This window comes from Podarcis liolepis (assembly GCF_965112155.1).
Source record: "Podarcis liolepis genome assembly, chromosome: 5".
Classification (NCBI taxonomy): Eukaryota; Metazoa; Chordata; class Lepidosauria; order Squamata; family Lacertidae; genus Podarcis; species Podarcis liolepis.
In genome coordinates this window covers 69385762-69405080 of record NC_139556.1, presented here as the reverse complement: position 1 = coordinate 69405080, position 19319 = coordinate 69385762, and the positions used below count along the sequence as shown (strand labels likewise).

Genomic DNA, 19319 nt, shown 5'->3' with positions numbered 1-19319 from the left:
TTGCACTCATTGGTTAGAGCATTTTAAGCCAGAAAAAAGCTTCTTAATTGTTTACCAATAGGAGCATACAATGCTGCTGTCTATCAGGCCTGATTATTCCTTTAGTCCAGTATTGTCCGCTCACCTGCTACCTAATCCACTGGAAAGGTGAAGGATTGAACCTGGCACCGTCTGCATATAAAGCATATGCTCTACCGCTAAGCTATGCTCCCTCTCAATAATAATTGGGTAGCATAATTGGCTTAATGCTTTTTTATATCCCTGGAAGTTCAAACACTAGGGTCATTCCTTTTTAAATAGCAGATGAACATTCAATAAAGGAGTTTAAAACAGGTCTGCAAAACCTGTGATCCACCAAGTGAACTCCTTGCCTCCCACTTCATCTGCTATGTTTGGCAGGCAAACGAGATTAATAGACCTTATTTTTTTCTGCCTGTCTGGGATTGCAAAGAAGAAGAAAAAAGGTAAGCAGCCAATAGGCCCCCACAACACATGGCTGCAGTAGGGTTGCCATATCACAAACTGAGTGCAGATTTGTTATATAATATCCATAGGTCCTTTCATCATAGACAAATATATTTCTGTTATCCCAGGTTTTTTAATCTGTTTGGGTGATATTCAATAATGGTGAAAACTTATGTAAATGGGACTTACTCTTCCTTTCCCCCCTTCTATAACTGCAGGTACACAACCTAAATCTGCTGTGGAGAGTTGAGGGATCCTTCTGAGCAGAGATTGAGCTTGTGGACATACTGATATGTTGTATTCTAGCCTTTTATTTTTGTGACTCATGCTGGAAGAAAGCAGGCAAAAATATTTTTCATCTCCCAGGGTTCATTGCCAGGGGCAGACTTGCTTTACTAGCTCGCTGCTGGCTGAAATGCAGCTGGCTGTCAGCCAACGTTGCTTTCGTTCAGATGCTGGAAGTCTTTATTAATATATAACTTCCCACCAACATCTAACAACATCATTCAGAAAACAGGATGAGCTGAAGCAGGGATGGGGAACTTCTGGCTAGCAGACTGATTGTAACCCAGGTGCTGAGATTTCCCCAAGGTTACATCCCCTGTCCCAGGACGTGCCTTTATGTGCTTTTGCTTGTTTTCAGGTCATGCTGAGAGGTACCTGTAAGTGAGGGGCACATGGGGCTCATCAGCCTGGGAAGGAAAACTCTGAACCTAAACCTCCAACTGCCTTGTGGGATATCTTTGGGAGAAGAAAAGACTGAAGAGTAAACCCTACACAAATTCGGAGTGGAGTCCTTAAGATGGTTGGATGGTGTGTTGTTCCTTCTGGAACTCCTGCAGCCTAACTGGTGCCAAACATATGGCTCTGCTTTCCTTTGGACTACATCAGCAAGGCCGAGAGTCGGGTCTTATCCTCTGGGCAGCCCAGGACCTCCATACACACTGCCCAGGTTTGTTCCCTGGGGAGGTCATTTAGTGCTGTTAACGCAGCGGTTTGACTTCACCCCTGGAAGCACGCTATTGCCAGCAAAAACATTTCAATGATTGCTGCATTTTACAACATAGCTTATCCCTTACATATTTAAATGGAGACATTTGATTTTATGACAATTTCCCCTATTATCATTAGCATTCATCTTTAAGCTTAGATTAAATGTGCGGGGAAAGGCGGGGAAGGTGACTGATTTTACTCCTAGTTCTTGTGCCACACTGTCCTATATTCTGTAACCGCACAGCTCTGTAAGGGTGCTGCAGAGAAGAATCACTGTTCTAATTGCAATTAGACTGGATATTTCTCATTCTTCCTTCCACTCTTTGCAAAATAATACAACACCACACAAACTTTTCTGCTGGTATATATTTGGGGAGGGGGGGCACACTGTACACTGAGAGCCAGTGTGGTGTAGTGGTTAAGAGCGGTAGATTCGTAATCTGGGGAACCGGGTTCGTGTCTTAGCTCCTCCACATGCAGCTGCTGGGTGATCTTGGGTTAGTCACACTTCTCTGAAGTCTCACCTCACAGAGTGTTTGTTGTGGGGGAGGAAGGGAAGGGGAAATGTTAGCCGCTTTGAGACTCCTTCGGGTAGTGATAAAGCGGGATATCAAATCCAAACTCCTCTTCCTCCTCCTCCTCCTCTTCTTTTTTAGAATACTAAATACATTGGAAAGACAGACAGAAATGAAATTTTGATGAACGCACACTACAGTAATTTACATTGCTTCAGAGAAGAGGCCAGCTGCCAAACTTTCTGCACTTACTTTGAAAATAGTTCTAGACAAGGACCTGTTTAAATAAGACAATGTAATGACTGATCTGCTGAGGCATGATTGATATACGTTGAAAAGATGTGTCAGAATTCTAACATTTAAAAAGTGCCTTATCTTAAAAATGTAGAAAAGCAAACGGAACAAGCTGGGAAATTAGCAGTCAAAATAGATCGTTGAAACCATGTTATAAATAGCAAATATAAAAATAAGTAGGATTTCTCTGCCATTTCAAATAATTTTGCTGTTACTTGTTAAGTGACTGTTAGAGCACTTTAGGACTGAGTTTTAAGTCATAAATCATGATGAGGCCCTGCCTGTGATTTCAGAGGTGGCAATATTGTATGGTGGCAATAAGGAAGTTGTATACCTGGCTGAAAACACACACGTTTGCCTTCCCAGGTGTATCACCTGTGTTTTTTCTGCCATCATTACTTACAGACTTTCAGTGATCATTTCCCATTATATACTGGAAACAACATTCATATCAATAGCCCATTTGCTATTAGCCCCAGTGGCTGCAGGCTAAAGCAAGACTGGATACAGTGCAGCAGCAGCACACTTACACCACTATGTGGCAGAACTGTGCATATTTAGACAATCGCCCACTTTGCATGCCACCTTAATCCACAGTTAATTTAAAGAATGAACAGTGTGCTGGCACACACTGTTCAAAAGTTTGTGCTTCACTCCTTCCCCGCACCTGCCTGCTGCCTTCTGGGGGAGAAGCAAGCCAGATAGGTTACATGCAGGTATGGGCTCATGGTTTGTGTCCCACAAACAAACCACGATCAGTAAGCCAAAACCAAACCTTAGGTTCCACTTGCGGTTTGCTTGGAGAGAAACAAACCAGTAGTCTGGTTTTACACAGTGTCCTTTCTGGTGCAGAAGCAGCAGGACTGGGGGTAGAGTGAAGCGCAGACATGAGCAGTGTGCAGCAGTGAGTGCATTGTTTGCTCGCATTAAACAATCATTTGTCTTACTTGTAGCTTAATGCATAAACTAGGCAGAAAGTTAATTTCCTAGACAGAAATGATAATGAGGTAAGAGGGGCATATTAGACAAGGGGAAAGGGAAAGAAAAGAAAGATTGACGCTAGTGACATATACTGTATGACCATCTCAAAAGAAAGTTTGGAAAATGTCTATCGTGATTAGGGAACTAGGATTAGCAACATTACAGGTGCCCAGACAAAGAAAGAGGATGTGGGTACAATCTGCTTTACCAGTGGGGAAGAAGTGAGAATAAAGATTGAGAAAGCTGAGGACAATACACCGGCTTTCTGTTTTCCTGGATCACTGGCAAAAAGATTTCTGAGTACTTTATTGGTGAAAATATTCAGAATTCTGTCCTCATGAAGGATCTAACAGACAGATCTCTTGCATTCTCTTGGCTACACACCTTGTGTGTATCACACCTTGTCAGGAGGGTTAAATATTGTGTTATGGTGTAATGTGCTTCTTGGCAGCTCACACTGAGCAGGGGACATATTACTGTGTTTTGTACCAGCTGTGCCCTCTGAATACTGGCAGGCCGACAGATAAAGTCCTAAGATGGCAAAAACATGATAACAATTCCTGTCTGAATACAAAACTTCCAGCCTTTACAGTATAATAGGGTAATCCAATGCTCAAGGAGCTGGCGCAAAGCATGCTGGCCCAATTGAGGCTGCTGTATAGTCCATCAGAAGCCCAGAGGAGGTGAAAGTACCAAGCTGAGCAGGTATTTACAAAGCAAATACACAAAATACAGAATGTTGGTGTATCCAACCTTGCTGCCAGCTGTTGATGTACACAGAGGAGTATTTATAAATCACTCGGTTCTGCTTTGGTCAGACCTCACCTGGAATACCGTTTCCAGTTCTGGGCACCACATTTTAAGGGGGATATCGACAAGCTGGAACACGTGTAGAGGAGGGCGACCAAGGTGATAAAGGATCTGGAAGCCAAGCCTTGTGAGGAATGGTTGAGGGAGCTGGGTATGTTTAGCCTGGAAAAGAGGAGACTGAGAGGAGATATGATAGCTATCTTCAAATATCTAAAGGGCTGTCACATGGAAGATGGAGCAAGCTTGTTTCTGTTGCTCCGGAGGGTAGGGCTCGAAACAATGGATTCAAATTACAAGGAGATTCCCACTAAACATTTCAGATGGTAATATTTGTTTGACAGTGGAACAGACGACCTCCGAGGATGGTTGAGTTGCCTTCATTGGAGGTTTTTAAACAGTGGTTGAATGGCCATCTTTAGCTGATATTCTGGCCTTGCGGTGTGTGTGTGTGTGTGTGTGTGCTTGTGTGAACCTCGGGGTCTCTACAATTCTAATATTCCAGAAGGAGAGGGGTCGCTTGCCGTGGCACACTGAGCCCCCCAAACTGCCAGTCTGGTGGCAAATTCTGCATAAATTGCACAAACTGCAGCAGGGCCAGGAAGCACCAGGGAACCTGCAAGGAGAGAAGGGTGGGGTGGTAGAGCATCAGTATGCTGCCCACATGGAGCCAGAGAGCTTGACCCTTCCTAACAATGACCCCGGATGAGGCCAATGAGGAGCTAGTGGGCAGAACACACCTGCTTGGCATGTTCCATGAGAACTCCAGAGGAGGAAGAGCAGGGTGGAATGGGCAGGCAGCTCCTGTGGTTGAAGCTTTGCATTTAAGTCAAGCACCACAGGGTTTTGAGCCCCTAGTGCTTTATGGCAGTTAAATCTAGAGAAATAAATGTGTCTAAGAACCCTCCTTGTGAGTAAACAAATGTGCCAAACTGCATTTTAACTGGTATCTAATCTGCAAGCAAATCAGTCTTAAATATCCACCGTTGTAAAACAACCCTTTCACCACATTGCTTAGCATTTTTAGAATAACCATCTTCAGTGTCATACAAACCTGTGCACATCAACCAGTTTGTGCTCAAACGGATGACTAAGAACAAATCATAGAAAGAAGGTTCTAATAATTATATAGAATCTTTTTTAGTACATGTTCTTTTAAAATCAGACTTTTAGAATTCCCTGAATAGAATGGAATGCAAATGAGATAAGGGTTCCCATAGGGTCGTTGAGTTCATTATTTGACCCTCCCCACAAGCCAAGTGCCATTTTCATGATTCACTGCTGAGGAAAACCCAAGTTGAAAAACAACTGGCATGCAAACCGTAAACTTCTTCACCACATATTTTATTTCCTCTTTTTAGAGGGAAGCAAACAGACCAGAGTTCCTGTTTGTGTGCTTTTTTTAAATGTCACCCTTTTGGAGTTATGGTGAATTCAAGGTGGTGTTGTAGTGGTGGCAAAATATAAAGTACACTTTCCCACCATCACTACCAGGTACTTAGTTGTGGGAAGAAGGGGAAGATATGTACCGTATTTTTCGCCCTATAGGACACACTTTTCCCCCTCCAAGAATGAAGGGGAAATGTGTGTGCGTCCTATGGGGCGAATGCAGGCTTTCGCTGAAGCCTGGAGAGCGAGAGGGGTCAGTGCGCACCGACCCCTCTCGCTCTCCAGGCTTCAGGAAGCTCTGCACAACCCTCGGGAGACCGGCGCGAAGTTGCGCCGGGCTCCTGAGGGTTGCACAGAGCTGCCTGCAGTCCCGGGCTTCGCGCAGCTCTGCGCAACCCTAGGGAGCCCGGGGCAAAGTCGTGCCGGGCTCCCGAGGGCTGCGCATAGCTGCCTGCAGTCCCGGGCTTTGCACAGCTCTGTGCAACCCTCGGGAGCCCGGGGTGAAGTTGCGCCGGTCTCCCAAGGGTTGCGCAGAGCTGCCTGCATTCCAAAGCCTGGGGCGCGCTGAAGAGAGTGCCTGGGCTTCGCGCAGCTCTCCGGAAGCCTGGGGAGACCGGCGCGACTTCCCGCCGGGCTCCCCAGGCTTGCGGATAGCAGGCTGTTCTGGGGGCTGGGGTCGGGGGAAGCTCGGGCTTCCCCCGTGCCAGCCCCACACCTGGGGGGGGGGGATAATTTTTTTTCTTTATTTCCCCCCCCAAAAAAACTAGGTGCGTCCTATGGGGCGGTGCGTCCTATGGGGCGAAAAATACGGTAAATGCTGTCAGAGAGATGCATATCTTTGGTGTTGTAGCTATGCTCTGTGGAAATTTCACAGTAGAGCAACTTTAATGTTGTTTTTCCTGGTTGCAGTCAGAATTATTCAGAAACTATACTAGTTACAGGCAAGCTACCAATCTCCTTCCTCCCTTACCCTGGGTAAATGAAAAAGTAAAAAGAACCACTGGTTTCCTCTTTTCCAAATTTCTGGTCGCAGAACTACTCAGTAAACAGTGTCCCCAAAGTGCAAAACAAAAAACCAGTGCAAAACAAAACAAAAAACTTTACACCAAGTAGTTAGCTGCTGACAGTGATGCTCTACTTCTCAGAAAAACTTGTGTTTTTTAAAAAATAAATAACAAGTGATTTACAACAGCAGAAATATATATATATTTATTGCTAGGTTTATGTTTATTGTTTGTAATAACATTTAAACTAAAACATGAAAGAGAAAGGCTACAGTACACGAGAAATCCCTAGCTGTTGTTATGCATTGATAATACTTAGATAACTTGCCCTTTTTGGTTGCAAGCAAATAGCAGTATGGGAGATAGACAGGTACAGTGGTACCTCGGGTTACAAACGCTTCAGGTTACAAACTCCGCTAACCCGGAAGTAGTACCTCGGGTTGAGAACTTTGCCCCAGAATGAGAACAGAAATTGTGTGGCGGTGGTGTGGCAGCAGCGGGAGGCCCCATTAGCGAAAGCGCGCCTCAGGTTAAGAATGGTTTCGGGTTAAGAACAGAACTCCGGAGCGAATTAAGTTTGTAACCTGAGGTACCACTGTAACTAACAAATAAACATTAAAATGGGTTGTAGGACCTATAGTCCTCTGGATGCTATTTGACTCCAACTTCCATCATCCCCAGCTAGCATGGCTTATAGTCTGGAGTGATTGGAGTTGTATTCCAACAACATTCAGTGAGCCATCGGTTTTCCATCCCCTTATTAACGTGATATTTTTCTCTTGAAAGCAAAGTGTTGAAGAGAACAAAGAGTTAAATGTGTGGGTACAACTGAAACCAAGTGATGCTAAAAATAAAAGTGGAATTTCCCACAAACACTGAATGACAACTAAACGAGGAGGTATGTGGCAACTTAAAAACTGACAAATATACTGTGGCATGGACATTTATGAACTGAAGTGCAGTTCACACACACACACACACACACACACACAACTATTTCAAACCCTCCAACATTTCTCCAGTGAAAATAGGGACGTCCTAGTTCATCATCATCATCATTTTATTATTTATACTCCACCCATCAGACTGGGTTGCCCCAGCCACTCTGGGCGGCTTCGAACATATATAAAAACATTAAACATTTAAAAAGTTCCCCATACAGGGCTGCCTTCAGATGTCTTCTAAAGACTGTATAGTTACTTATCTCTTTGGTTTGGCGGTCACATAATTCCATACCTTCCAACATTTCTCTGATGAAAATAGGACCATCATAAGGAAAGCAGGACATTCTGGAATCAAATCAGAAACCAGGATGGCTTCTGTAAATCCAGGCCTGTCCCTGGAAAATCTGAGACACTTGGAGGGTCTGCTATTTTCATGCCTGACTGAACCACTGTGGTCAACCTCCTCAGTTGCAATCCCCTGTAAATGTTCCCCAGTGCCATAATTCAACTTGAAAATGGCTTCCTATTGACTCCAGGAGGGCCTTTTCCAGTCTAAGGTGGGCCTGTTGTATGCTGGTTGAGGAGGCTCCATAGGCCACTTTCAGCCTACAGACTGCTAGTTCTTCATCCCACTACATAAGCTAGGGTTATTTGCTACAACCTTTGGCGAAAGTACTGTCTTACTATACTAATTAATCTCTACATAGTTAGATAGACAACCTCTGCCCTGTGGGAGGAAGTGGAGACTGAGGGACACAGGCAAAGACATTCTCCATTTGGACTTCTCCCTCGCCTGTTCTATCATATTTTTTTCAGTCCTTTTAAACTGTAAACAACCTTGGGTGCCTTGGCATAAAGACAGTATACAAATGCAACGAATAAGAAAAAAAAACTTAGCTAGTGTTTGGACACCTGTTGAAAAGGTGGCTCATTTTTTAGATGCAGACGGCTTTGGGTAGGGCTTCAAGGTAGCCATTTCTTAAAGCGGCACTGCAGTCTAGTCTCTGGGAATGTTAATGTTTGCAACATATAAAAGGGGCTTGGAAATGCTATAGGAGCCTGTCAATTGTTGTTCTGAGGGATGAAATCATTGCTTATTGAGTCTGTAATCAAGCTAAAATAAACATCTGTTATCCTTCACTTAGGGACGCAGGTGGCACTGTGCTCTAAACCACTGAGCCTAGGGCTTGCCGATTGGAAGGTCGGCGAGATGAGCGCCGCAACCCCAGAGTCGTTTGCGACTGGACTTAACTGTCAGGGGCCCTTTACCTTTTTTATCCTTCACTTATTGCTTTGGTCATGGCATTCGGATTGAGTAAAAGAACAGTTGCTGCTGGTAATGCAAGGGACAAGAGGTCCAGTTCTGGAAGAGGGTGGAGGTTCCTTTCAGAAGAGCTAGTAAAATAATATAGGGCAGATACAAAGTCTTTCCCCATGAGACAAGTTGCTTAGAATGAAGGCCACAGTCTTGACACCTGAATTTTATAAGGTTTTTTGGAACCAGGTTGGCAGTGGGAAGGTTAGCTGATAGTGCCAAGCCAGGAGCCTGCTAATTGAGTCAGCCAGCTTGCATTGCAAGCAAGCTGGCACCTTTTGTCTCCAAGTGCCTTGTGTTTGCTTGAGATAGCTCATGACCCACTAGCCTACTTACAAACACACTGGCCATTAAGATGGACCAAGTTTCTATGCAGGGATAATGGCATATCTGAGGGACTTCTGGGGAGATGCACGGTGTGTTCTGTGTATAGAGACATTGCACCCCACGCATAAATTCCCTGCTGGTGGAGGTAACACAACTTTATCAGTACAGTGGTACCTCGGGTAACAGATGCTTCAGGTTACAGACGCTTCAGGTTATAGACTCCACTAACCCAGAAATAGTACCTCGGGTTAAGAACTTTGCTTCAGGATGAGAACAGAAATCACGCGACGACAGCAGCAGGAGGCCCCATTAGCTAAAGTGGTACCTCAGGTTAAGAACAGTTTTGGGTTAAGAACAGACCTCTGGAACGAATTAAGTTCTTAACTAGAAGTACCACTGTATTTTTTTTTAATTCCATAATTTATTTAAAAGATTCATCCTTACTTGTTTTAAGTAAGTCCAGATATTTTTCTGTTACTTAAATGGTGGTTTGTAAAAAGACCAATGTGTTGTCATCAGTGTTAAGATGCCCACTTTCTTGTCAGTCTGAATGCTTTACTCCCTGCTGTAGAAAGTTGGCTTAGGAAGCGGCACTCTCTTTCATGGCAGTTTTATATTTCCCAGTCATCTCCTTTGGTAATGGCACTTTACCAGGGCAGGGAATTTGGCCTCCAATTTCACACATACATTCCCGCAAGTGGTACTTTTTGGGGCCAAATGTTGTGGGATGCCGTAGCTTCATTTTCTCTTGTGCTTCTCCCTGCAGTGTCTCCTCGCTTTTACCAAGAACTTTCTTAACATGTTCTGCGATCTCTTTGTTAGTCTTCTCTTCCACATCAACCAGGACTTGCTCTCCAGTATCTAAATAGAATTTTAAGCATGGCGGTGGTTTCATGTTCTTAAACATCACAATCTGAAGCCAAGGGTTTTTGTACTGAATCTGAGGTATGTTGAAAAACGCAAATTTTCTGGCTCCTTTGCTGAGAGGCCCCCTCGTGTTGTAGTTCACCGTCATCACCTTCATGGCGTCCTTGAAGATGATGTCGCCCTGGCTCAGGTACTGCAGCGTCCTGTGGATGGGGAACCGGCTCTTCATCGGCATGGCGGCAGCCGGCAGCCCCGCACGCACCGTGTAGCCAAGGGCAGCGGCACAAGTCTGCGGCGCAACTTCCTTGCTCTGACCCACCTGGGTGGGAGCGAGGTACCACTGTATTGAGAAGTAATTGAGAAGAGCTGCACTGAAGCAGTAATAATGGCACATTATTTGTTGGAGCACTTTGGGGGACAGAAAAAACAGCATTTTGAGTGGTAGTGCACTTGTCACCATTACATATATCTGGGCATGCAGTCTTTAGGCCTTGATCTTCAGTGCCTTGTTTCTGTTGTGTTAGATATTTGGTTTTTAGTTTCATGGAAGCTTCCTGGAATTCCTTGTTCACAAAGTAATAGCAAATGGCATCCAAACAGCAGTTGGTGTTGGCAATAATTCCTGCAAGGTTTGTAAAGTTGTCAATTTTTTCTATCTGAGTGCAGCTGGCCTCAGTGAAGTCAGCTATGGACCGAATTAAGTATGCAAGATGAATAGGTAAGAAGCATATGACAAATACGCTCATATTTGCAAAAATGATATTGATTGCTTTCTGGATGAGCTTTTCTTCATATGGGTTTGTTTTCTTCTTCTTCACAAGTTTCTTTGTGATTTGAATGGAACAGAAACTAAAAATAGTTAATGGTATAAAAAATCCCCAAATGACAGATGCAAAGACATACATTGATGGTTCTCTGGAAATCCTTCTAAAGCAAGTCCCTGATGAAGCTCGTTTCTCAAATTTTTTAGTTACATATCCAATGCTGATCATCAAGGCCCAGAGAAACCCAGAGATAACAGCTGACTTCAGAGGGGACCGTATGTGCCTTGCTTTGAGGGGATATTTTATGGCAATGTATCGATCAACTGCTGTGATGGTGATAAGGAAGATGCTCATATACCTGTTAATGAAGTATGCAGACTCAAAGACCAAACACAGTGTAGTCACATTGATTGTCTTATAAGCCATCTTGAAAGGCAAACAAAAAAGCAACAAAAAATCTGCAATGGCTAAGTTGGTCATGTATACTCTCGTTTCAGTCCACTTGCTCAGAGTGCAACAGAATATTTTCAAGGCCAAGGCATTCAGGATGACTCCAAAGCAGAAAATGGGGATATAAATAAGTGCTTGAGTGAGAAATATCTCTTGACTGCTAGTGGTGTTGCAGTTCAATTCCTGATGCACTTCTTCGGTCATTTCCACACCGGTGCTGTAAAAGAAACATGCTATAGTTATTATATACCTTTAGCGGCCAGGCAAAAACGTTCCTCTTCAACAGGGCCTTTGGCTGTTTAACATCCTGTGCACTTTGGGATGTGTTAGTGGGAGCGGGTGTGGGCAGTGGGGTTATTGGGTTGTTACCGTTTTTATTGTGTGTTTTGTGTTTTTATCTTGTATTTTAACGCTGTGATCCACCCTGGGATCTACAGATGAAAGGAAGTGCACAAATTTTATAAATAACATTAACAATAATATTTCTGTAATGCCAGCATTCAACCTGTTAATAATAATCTTTCATACTTCTACAGAGTTTTGCATTCAAAATATTTTGCTTATTTAAATATGTACGCTTATTTAAATATGTAAGCAGCACTGTCATATAAATTATGACAGCAGCCCTGTAAAAGTATATCAGTATTATTTATCCTCATATAGCAGTAGATACCCATCTAGTCCTGATCAATTATAAATATAACTGGAGATCTCTTTTTTTTCCACTGGCATGGTTATAACTAGTAGGAGTGCCAGCTTGGCTTCGCAACCATAGGTGCCCGGGACTGTGGGTGCCATACAGCGTGCATGGTCCTGGCACTGAAATTTTGTGGGAATTTTGTGGGTGCTCTGGCACCAAGGGCCCCAGGGAGTTGGCACCTATGATAACCAGCCTGAACCAGAAGGGTCTGCAATCATACTTGGAGCTAACTGCATGGAGTTAGTGCCAACACAGTTTACAGTTATAATCATGTTGCCACTATAATGTAGTCAAGGAGTCCTGTATGACAATCTCTTGAAACTCAACTAGATTTGGTGTCACAAAGGACCTTTTATCCGCTGAGGCTGATGTGCTGACTGTAGACAGAGGGAGACTAGTCACACTGATCCATGCCCTGGTAACTTCAAACTTCGGCTACTCTGCAGACAGTTTGGAAACTACAGCTAGTCCATAACACTGCAGCCAACCACTGCTTGCCAGTTTTGAAACCAATGAATGAGCATCTATTAGAACATTCTGTTCTATTCCCACTACGCAAAGTGATTGTCCTTATCTAGTGATTAAATTAGAATAACAAGATAGCATATAAATTATGTACATAACAAATAATGTGTAAGGTTGACCTTGCAGAGTCTTATTTAAGGACTTCACCATCTCACAAATGAAGAAAATTGTCCCATCATGAGATCAAAAAGGGGGAGATAAACAAGCCACCCATATTTTTAATTTTAATTTTCACACTGTTTGCTTCCCAACTGCATATTATTTCTAGATTAGAAAGAAAAGCCTGAGTTTACAAGACAGTAGTGGATTCTAGCCTGCTGAAAAGCCTGAGGACAACCTTTCTGGCAGGCTGCAATCCACTGCTGTGTAAACTCAGTCTTTGCTTCTGATCTGGCAGCTGTTAAAGAAATAGGAGATATGAACACTTTGCAAATCTGAGTGGTGATCAGCTGCAGCAGAGAGATACTATCAGACTATACGCACAAAGACAATGTCTCCACACAGCAGAACTTACCACTATGAACAGGTCTGGGGTCTTTTGGTTGAGCTTGGAGTATCCTTGCCGTAGGTTTGTTTCTTTTCAACTCAGTGTGGTAAATCTGGCTACTCAGCCTCCTCTTTTGAAAATCTTGTTATCACAGCCTGCTTTTCCTGTGAACCAGTTGTTCCGCTCTTGAAAAGTTGTCTTGAAGTCATGTCTTGAAAAGTTAATATTTTAATTTTGAAGTTAGTTTTCTCAGAATTCGTAGGCACAGTGGGAAAGTTTTAAGACTGTGTCTTTGTTTACGTTTATCTAGCCTTTTCTGCAAACACAATTTCTTTCATGACTAATAAGTCATCTGCTATTTTTCTGTTGTTAAATAATGCTTAGTCAAGGAAATGTATTCGAAGTCGTGTGGTCTGTTGCAAAACACAGCGCAGTATCTCACTAAGAACATAAGAACAGTCAGCTGGATCAAGCCCAGGGGTCAGCAAACTTTTTCAGCAGGGGGCCGGGCCACTGTCCCTCAAATTTGTGGGGGGCCGGAATATAAAATGCACCTTATTGTAGGTTAGCTAACGTATGTATTTTATAAAGCAACTAATAAATATAAATAGTAACTAGGAGCATGAGATTCTTAATCCCACGGTTGTGGGTTTGAGACCCACACTGGGCAAAAGATTCCCACATTGCATGAGGTGTTAGACTAATGATCCTCATGATCAGCTCTATAATTTCAGCTCTATAATTCTATATATAATTCTTTCAGCTCTATAATTCTATGATGCTATGAACTAGCTAATCATGGGAGGCATTCAATGTACAGTGGTACCTCGGGTTACAGACGCTTCATGTTACAGACTCCGCTAACCCAGAAATAGTACCTCGGGTTAAGAACTTTGCTTTAGGATGAGAACAGAAATCGGGCGGCGGCAGCGGGAGGCCCCATTAGCTAAAGTGGTACCTCAGGTTAAGAACAGTTTCAGGTTAAGAACGGACCTCCAGAACGAATTAAGTTCTTAACTGAGGTACCACTGTAGCTTTGAGATTGTATACATAGTGGAACAATCCTCCCAGAGGCAATGGTGTGTGTGTGTGTGTGTGTATACGCATGAGGAGGACAGGGTGGGAAGTCCCTTTGTGCTAGCATCATCATTTTTAATTTGTATACCGCCTTTCTATCTTACAATACTCAAGGCGGTTTACAAGCTGAAGAAACAAAAAATGTACATCTTATAACAATCTAATGCAATACAAAAATGTGATAATAAAACATAACCTTAAAATAGGCAGCCTACATCAAAATAGTAACATTGAACAATCAATTAGAATAGTATAAAATAATAATAACATATAAAAGTTAAACAGAAATCCACTCAACAGTTACAATAATATCTAAACTATAATCAATAAAACAACGGCAAGCCACAGTACATAAAACAATACAATACACATTGAGAAGCAGAGGGTAGGGCAAGGCAGGTGGAAGGAGGCTTTGCCTGATGGAGTCTCTCCCCTCTCCCCTAGCAGAAGGCCTTGTGTGTGTTATGTATTGAAGTTCTCACCCTGGCCAAAAGGAGTATCATCTATGTAGTTTTCACTCAGGTCCACGTCAGTTACTTTAGGCGGGGAAAACCCTGGGTTGTTGTTGCTACAATGTTGACAGCCGGCTGGCTATAAAAGCAGGCCGGCTGAGCTGTTTGCTGTTCAGTTCTGTTCCAGCTTACAAATAAAGAGCTGCTTTGGAGAAATTGCTGCGTCGTCTGCTATGTCTACCCACAACTTAACAGTATGGCTAGTGGGACCTGCTAGTTCAATCCAGACCCATGTACTGTATTTTAAAAAGAACTTGTTCACACATTTTTGCGTGGATGACAACAGCCTATGATGTCTCAACCACACAAAAGGAATGGTGAACTGTAAGGGTTGCTTCCTGTTCCAGACATCTCTCTTCAAGGCCTTTAAAAAAATAAAAAAATAAAATAGAAAAGTTCTTCCAGATTCTCTTTTCCCCTTACCCAGTCTTGAAATAAGGCTTGGCTGCTAGTGGTTCAAGGTCAGTCACCTGTGTGATTACTCCTTTTTCTGTAGCCACTAACACCAACAGGCTCATGGGTAGCTCAGTCAGAAGAGCATGAGATTCTTAATGTGAGGGTCGTGGGTTCGAGCCCCACACTGGCTGAAATTTTCCTGCATTGCAGGGGGCTGGACTAAATGACTCTCATGGTCCCAACTCTACAATTCTATTATTCTTTGTGGTGAACTAGCAGTAACGAAGCTGGAGGAAGAGTAGGGAGGTAAACAAAGCCGACAATAAATCCTTGCAAGAAAATCTTTCTTCCAGCATTCAAAAGGCACCTTCAATTTAATGCTGGCCAGGAATCAGGATCCCAAAGTGGAAGTTAGCAAGCTGCAGGCTCCTAGTGCTTAACTGCTTTCTTCTCTGAAGTGTGGTTGGCTGACTTCCTGCTAACTACAATGCCTTGGAACTGAGTCTCTGTTGTAGCTTAGCTTTAATTGCATTTCCTGTTGCACCAAAGAAGAAGTCTAAGCTTGGCATAATAAACTCAAGCGTATGATGTAACCCCATGTATTTCTATACTTAATCATTTAATTAATTTCATAAAAAATTATATACTGCTAAATTGTAAAAAACAACAAACTTCAGTTTTATGTATTACAGTGGTACCTCGGGTTAAGTACTTAATTCGTTCTGGAGGTCCGTACTTAACCTGAAACTGTTCTTAACCTGAAGCACCACTTTAGCTAATGAGGTCTCCTGCTGCCGCCGTGCCGCCGGAGCACAATTTCTGTTCTCATCCTGAAGCAAAGTTCTTAACCTGAAGCACTATTTCTGGGTTAGCGGAGTCTGTAACCTGAAGCGTATGTAACCTGAAGCGTATGTAACCTGAGGTACCACTGTATATGTCTTTTATTACATGTGCTGTTCTTGCTACTTTTGCTTGCTTGCTGAAATCTAGTTGTTCATTTTTTTGGCTACTGCCTTTATTTTGGTTGATCAATATATCTTGATTTGATTGTAAAGTGGTTGGTGTTGTTAGACCCCTGTTCACTTGAGCAACTCATATAGCCCAACAGAATCATTAGCTAACAACACAAACCTATCCATCTTTATTAAGAAGTGAGTCTCATTGTGTTCATTAGCACATTCTCAGATACTGTAAGTGCATAAAATTCAACTTTCAGGGTGTTTTCGCACATTAAAGCATATTTAAATTGCTCTTGTATTTACTTGTGTGTACAGTGCAGATATTTATTATTGCATTTTGGTACTGTCCTTCCAAGGAGCTCAGTGTCATGTTACATGGTCTTCCCCTTGCCTTCATTTTATCCCTGAGGTAGGCCACACCAGCAAGCAAAAGTGACCAGCAAGCAGTTGAATATGCACATCCCATTTATCATTCTTTGCTGTCTTCAGAGGCAGTAAACAGGATAGAAGAGAGTCAAAGTGTATAATAAATTGTTTATTTAATACGTTTTAACACATGTTCGTGATCAGTTGTTTCAAGGCACATACACCCAAAGGGGTTGTTTTGTTTTAAATGTAAAGCTTTCGAAAACACCGTCTTACAAAACAGCAATAAAACCAGCCACAGTAAAATAAAAAACAATTGAAGCTCAAAAACCAACAGTAAACTCAGTCAGGAGGACGAAATGCCTGATTCTTGAAGGAAAATGCACCCCTTTGTCATCCTTTGAAACAAACAAACAAAAAGGGATGGTGGCAAATGGCTGTAGCTGTCAACGTTTTCCTTTTTTTAAGGGAAATTCCCTTATTCCGAATAGGATTCCTTGCAAGTAAAGGGAAAAGTTGACAGCTATGCAAATGGCTGACAGTTTCTACAACCACCTGGGTCTAGGGAAGGGATCTAACAACCTCTTTCAATGGGACCAGAACCACCTCGTCTCTTAATGAACTATTTATGGAGACACATCACTTTGTTATTTGCTTGTTGTCCTTAATATAGTTAGTAAATTGAACTAGGAGCTGCGATTCAATACAGCAGCAGGCCTGATTAGCTGGATACAATTGGAAACGTGGTTTCACTTGGTGGCCTCCACTTTTCCCCATGGCAATCTGTGGCTGAAGCAGCATGCTTGCAATGAAACTCTGCAACGCTGACAAGACGTGTCGGAGATCTCCCATCTTTTAAACCAAGGCTTTGTTTCCGATGGCACATTTCTCAGAGCCCGCCCCCCCATTGATGACTATGACTCAGCTGAATCCAATAAAAAAATCCATCACAGCAAATACTTCATTGTTCACATGACCCCGATTAAGTATTGAAATATATTTCAAGGAAAAGTAAACATCTATAAGAGAAGGGGTGTAGAATGGGGAATACAGATAGGAACAGAGAGACCTGTTTTAATTCACAATAAGGTGCTCATCTTTTTTGGATATGGGTTCCACAGAGAAATGCCATACAAGCCGCCTGCCGTCTCTTTGCAGAAGTACAAAAATATTTTTTTATCGGGGGGTTGGAACCCCCAAAGGGTGCTTTTAAAAACAAAAACAAGCAACTCGGTAAAGACTGAGCACTGTATTTTTCCATGTATAAGACACCCCCTATTTTTGGGGACTCCAAATTAAGAAAATGGGGGGAGATTGCCCATAGTTGTTGAGCTTTTTTGGGGAGGGGCAGAGTTGTTGAGCATTTTTTTGGGGGGGAGGGATTGCCAAAAATCGCTCACCTGCCTAACTGATGGTGACACTCACACACATTGCAAAAGCCACCGATTGTCTGTCCCACCAATAACACGCACAATAGCCGCTGATAATATCCGGTTCACGAAAGGAACCAATCCCACGTCCCCCCTGTGCACTATCCGTGTATAAGACGACCCCCTAATTTTAATTTCTTAATAAAAAAACCTCGTCTTAAACACAGAAAGGTACAGTATGTTCAGTGGGTAGACGACATTGATTGACTGCTGGAGGGGAAAATGAAAGGAGCGCCAGTTCCTGGGGATTGAGCCCTTTTGCCCCCCCCCCCTATATTTTTGGAGTAGGAGCTGGGTCACCCGATGTTCAAAAAACATGGAGCTGATTGCAGGACAGCTCCAGTGGCTGGCTCCTTCCCCTCCTACTCCAGCCATTGAAGCCCCCCTTGCAAGTTGGTGCCTCTGCTGGGGGGACAAGAAGGAGGAGGAATGGAATGATGGGGAGTGGCTGGAAACCTGAACAGGAGCACTTGCCAACTGCAACATTTTGTTGCAGCAGGTACCAGTTGGTCCTACATATTACTAATGAACTCCTTTTCTAAGTTATGCAGCCAGAATGGCGTCGTCCACACACAAGAGGGTGGTATTGCTATCAAGAGGCTTGGGGGGACCCTAAGGGTTGCAGAAGTACACCTACTAACCCCCCCTACTTTAGGGGGGAAAATTCCTCAGGTGGAAGAAACCCCCTAAACAGCCCAATCAGGCCTGTGTTCATGCTTCCTGGTCACAGAATGCGGACTGACTGCTGGAAGGTGGGAGGGGAGTTGGAAACCAGGGGAGAGGGAAGGAACTAGATGCAGTATGCTGAAAAGGGCATGGCTGGCTAGCAAGAACCCTGAATAAGAGCATTTGAGCTGCAGCTCAGTAGTAGAAAATCTGCTTTGCATGCAAAGGTCCCAGGTAGAATCCCTGGCAGGTAGGACTGGGAGAAACCCTCTGTCTGAACCCTGAACCATTGCTAGTCGGTGTAGACAGTATGGAGCTGGGTGGAGCAATGGTCTGACTCGGTGCAGGGCAGCTTCCTGTGTTCACTGCATATGGAAGGTTCTACTTCTGTTTCTGAGAATAGCTATCAAGGTGCAACCCAACTTGGCAGCATGATAGCATCCTTAAACCACATAGCTCAGTCTGCCAGGCTTGTGGTTATCCTGCAGCCTGGCTGCCAGGAACTGTGCTTCAAGACTTAACATTAGCAGGAAAATAACCATGTATGTTATGCAAATAATATGTGCATTTCTAAATAACCTTCTAGAATAAGCACATCACTATTTGCATGTTAACACACACACACACACAGTGCTTTTTTGTGGGGGTACACATACCACTAAACATTTTGTGAATCTTTTTACTTTTGTCCATTTACTGTGTTTATTTGTCCCGATTAAATGGTGATTTTCTTGAGTCAAAATGAGTGTGTGTGTGTGTGTGTGTGTGTGTGTGTGTAATGAATTGACCCTTTAACTGACAGACAATTCCTTTTTGTGTATAAAAAAGAAATGTATTTATGTGTTACATTTATATCTCACCTTGACCCCAAAGAGCTCAATTTTGCAATCAAACTTTTGCCTTTCCCAATTTTATCTGCACAACGTCCCTGTGAGGTAGCTAGACTGAGGCCTCATTTGCACTATACATTTGAAGCAGTATTATAATGCCAGTTTAAACAGCCATGGTTCCCCCCCAAAGTATCCTGGGCAGTGTAGTTTGTTAAGGGTGTTGAGAATTATTAAAAGGCAAAGGTAAAGGATCCCT

At 43.1% G+C, this 19319-nt stretch overlaps 1 protein-coding gene and 1 long non-coding RNA gene across 4 annotated transcripts in view; one reads left to right on the top strand and one right to left on the bottom strand.

Annotated features, from left to right (window-relative positions):
• LOC310708389 overlaps window positions 1–19319 on the top strand; it is a 72780-nt gene that overhangs the window by 15774 nt on the left and 37687 nt on the right. The window contains exon 1 of one of the 3 annotated variants that reach the window (XR_014526987.1): window positions 12839–12933. The exons of 1 other annotated variant lie outside the window; for it this stretch is intronic. This is a non-coding gene — a long non-coding RNA (uncharacterized lncRNA). Of the gene's footprint in view, window positions 1–12838; window positions 12934–19319 lie in introns of those variants that run through there. One more of the 3 variants, XR_014526988.1, reaches the window with a different exon arrangement.
• Window positions 9436–10136, bottom strand: LOC310708352 (small ribosomal subunit protein mS25-like; the record flags this gene model as incomplete). Its single annotated transcript, XM_083506663.1, has 1 exon — window positions 9436–10136. The coding sequence occupies one exon, from the start codon at window positions 10134–10136 to the stop codon at window positions 9615–9617; it is 522 nt and encodes a 173-aa protein (XP_083362789.1). The 3' UTR covers window positions 9436–9614.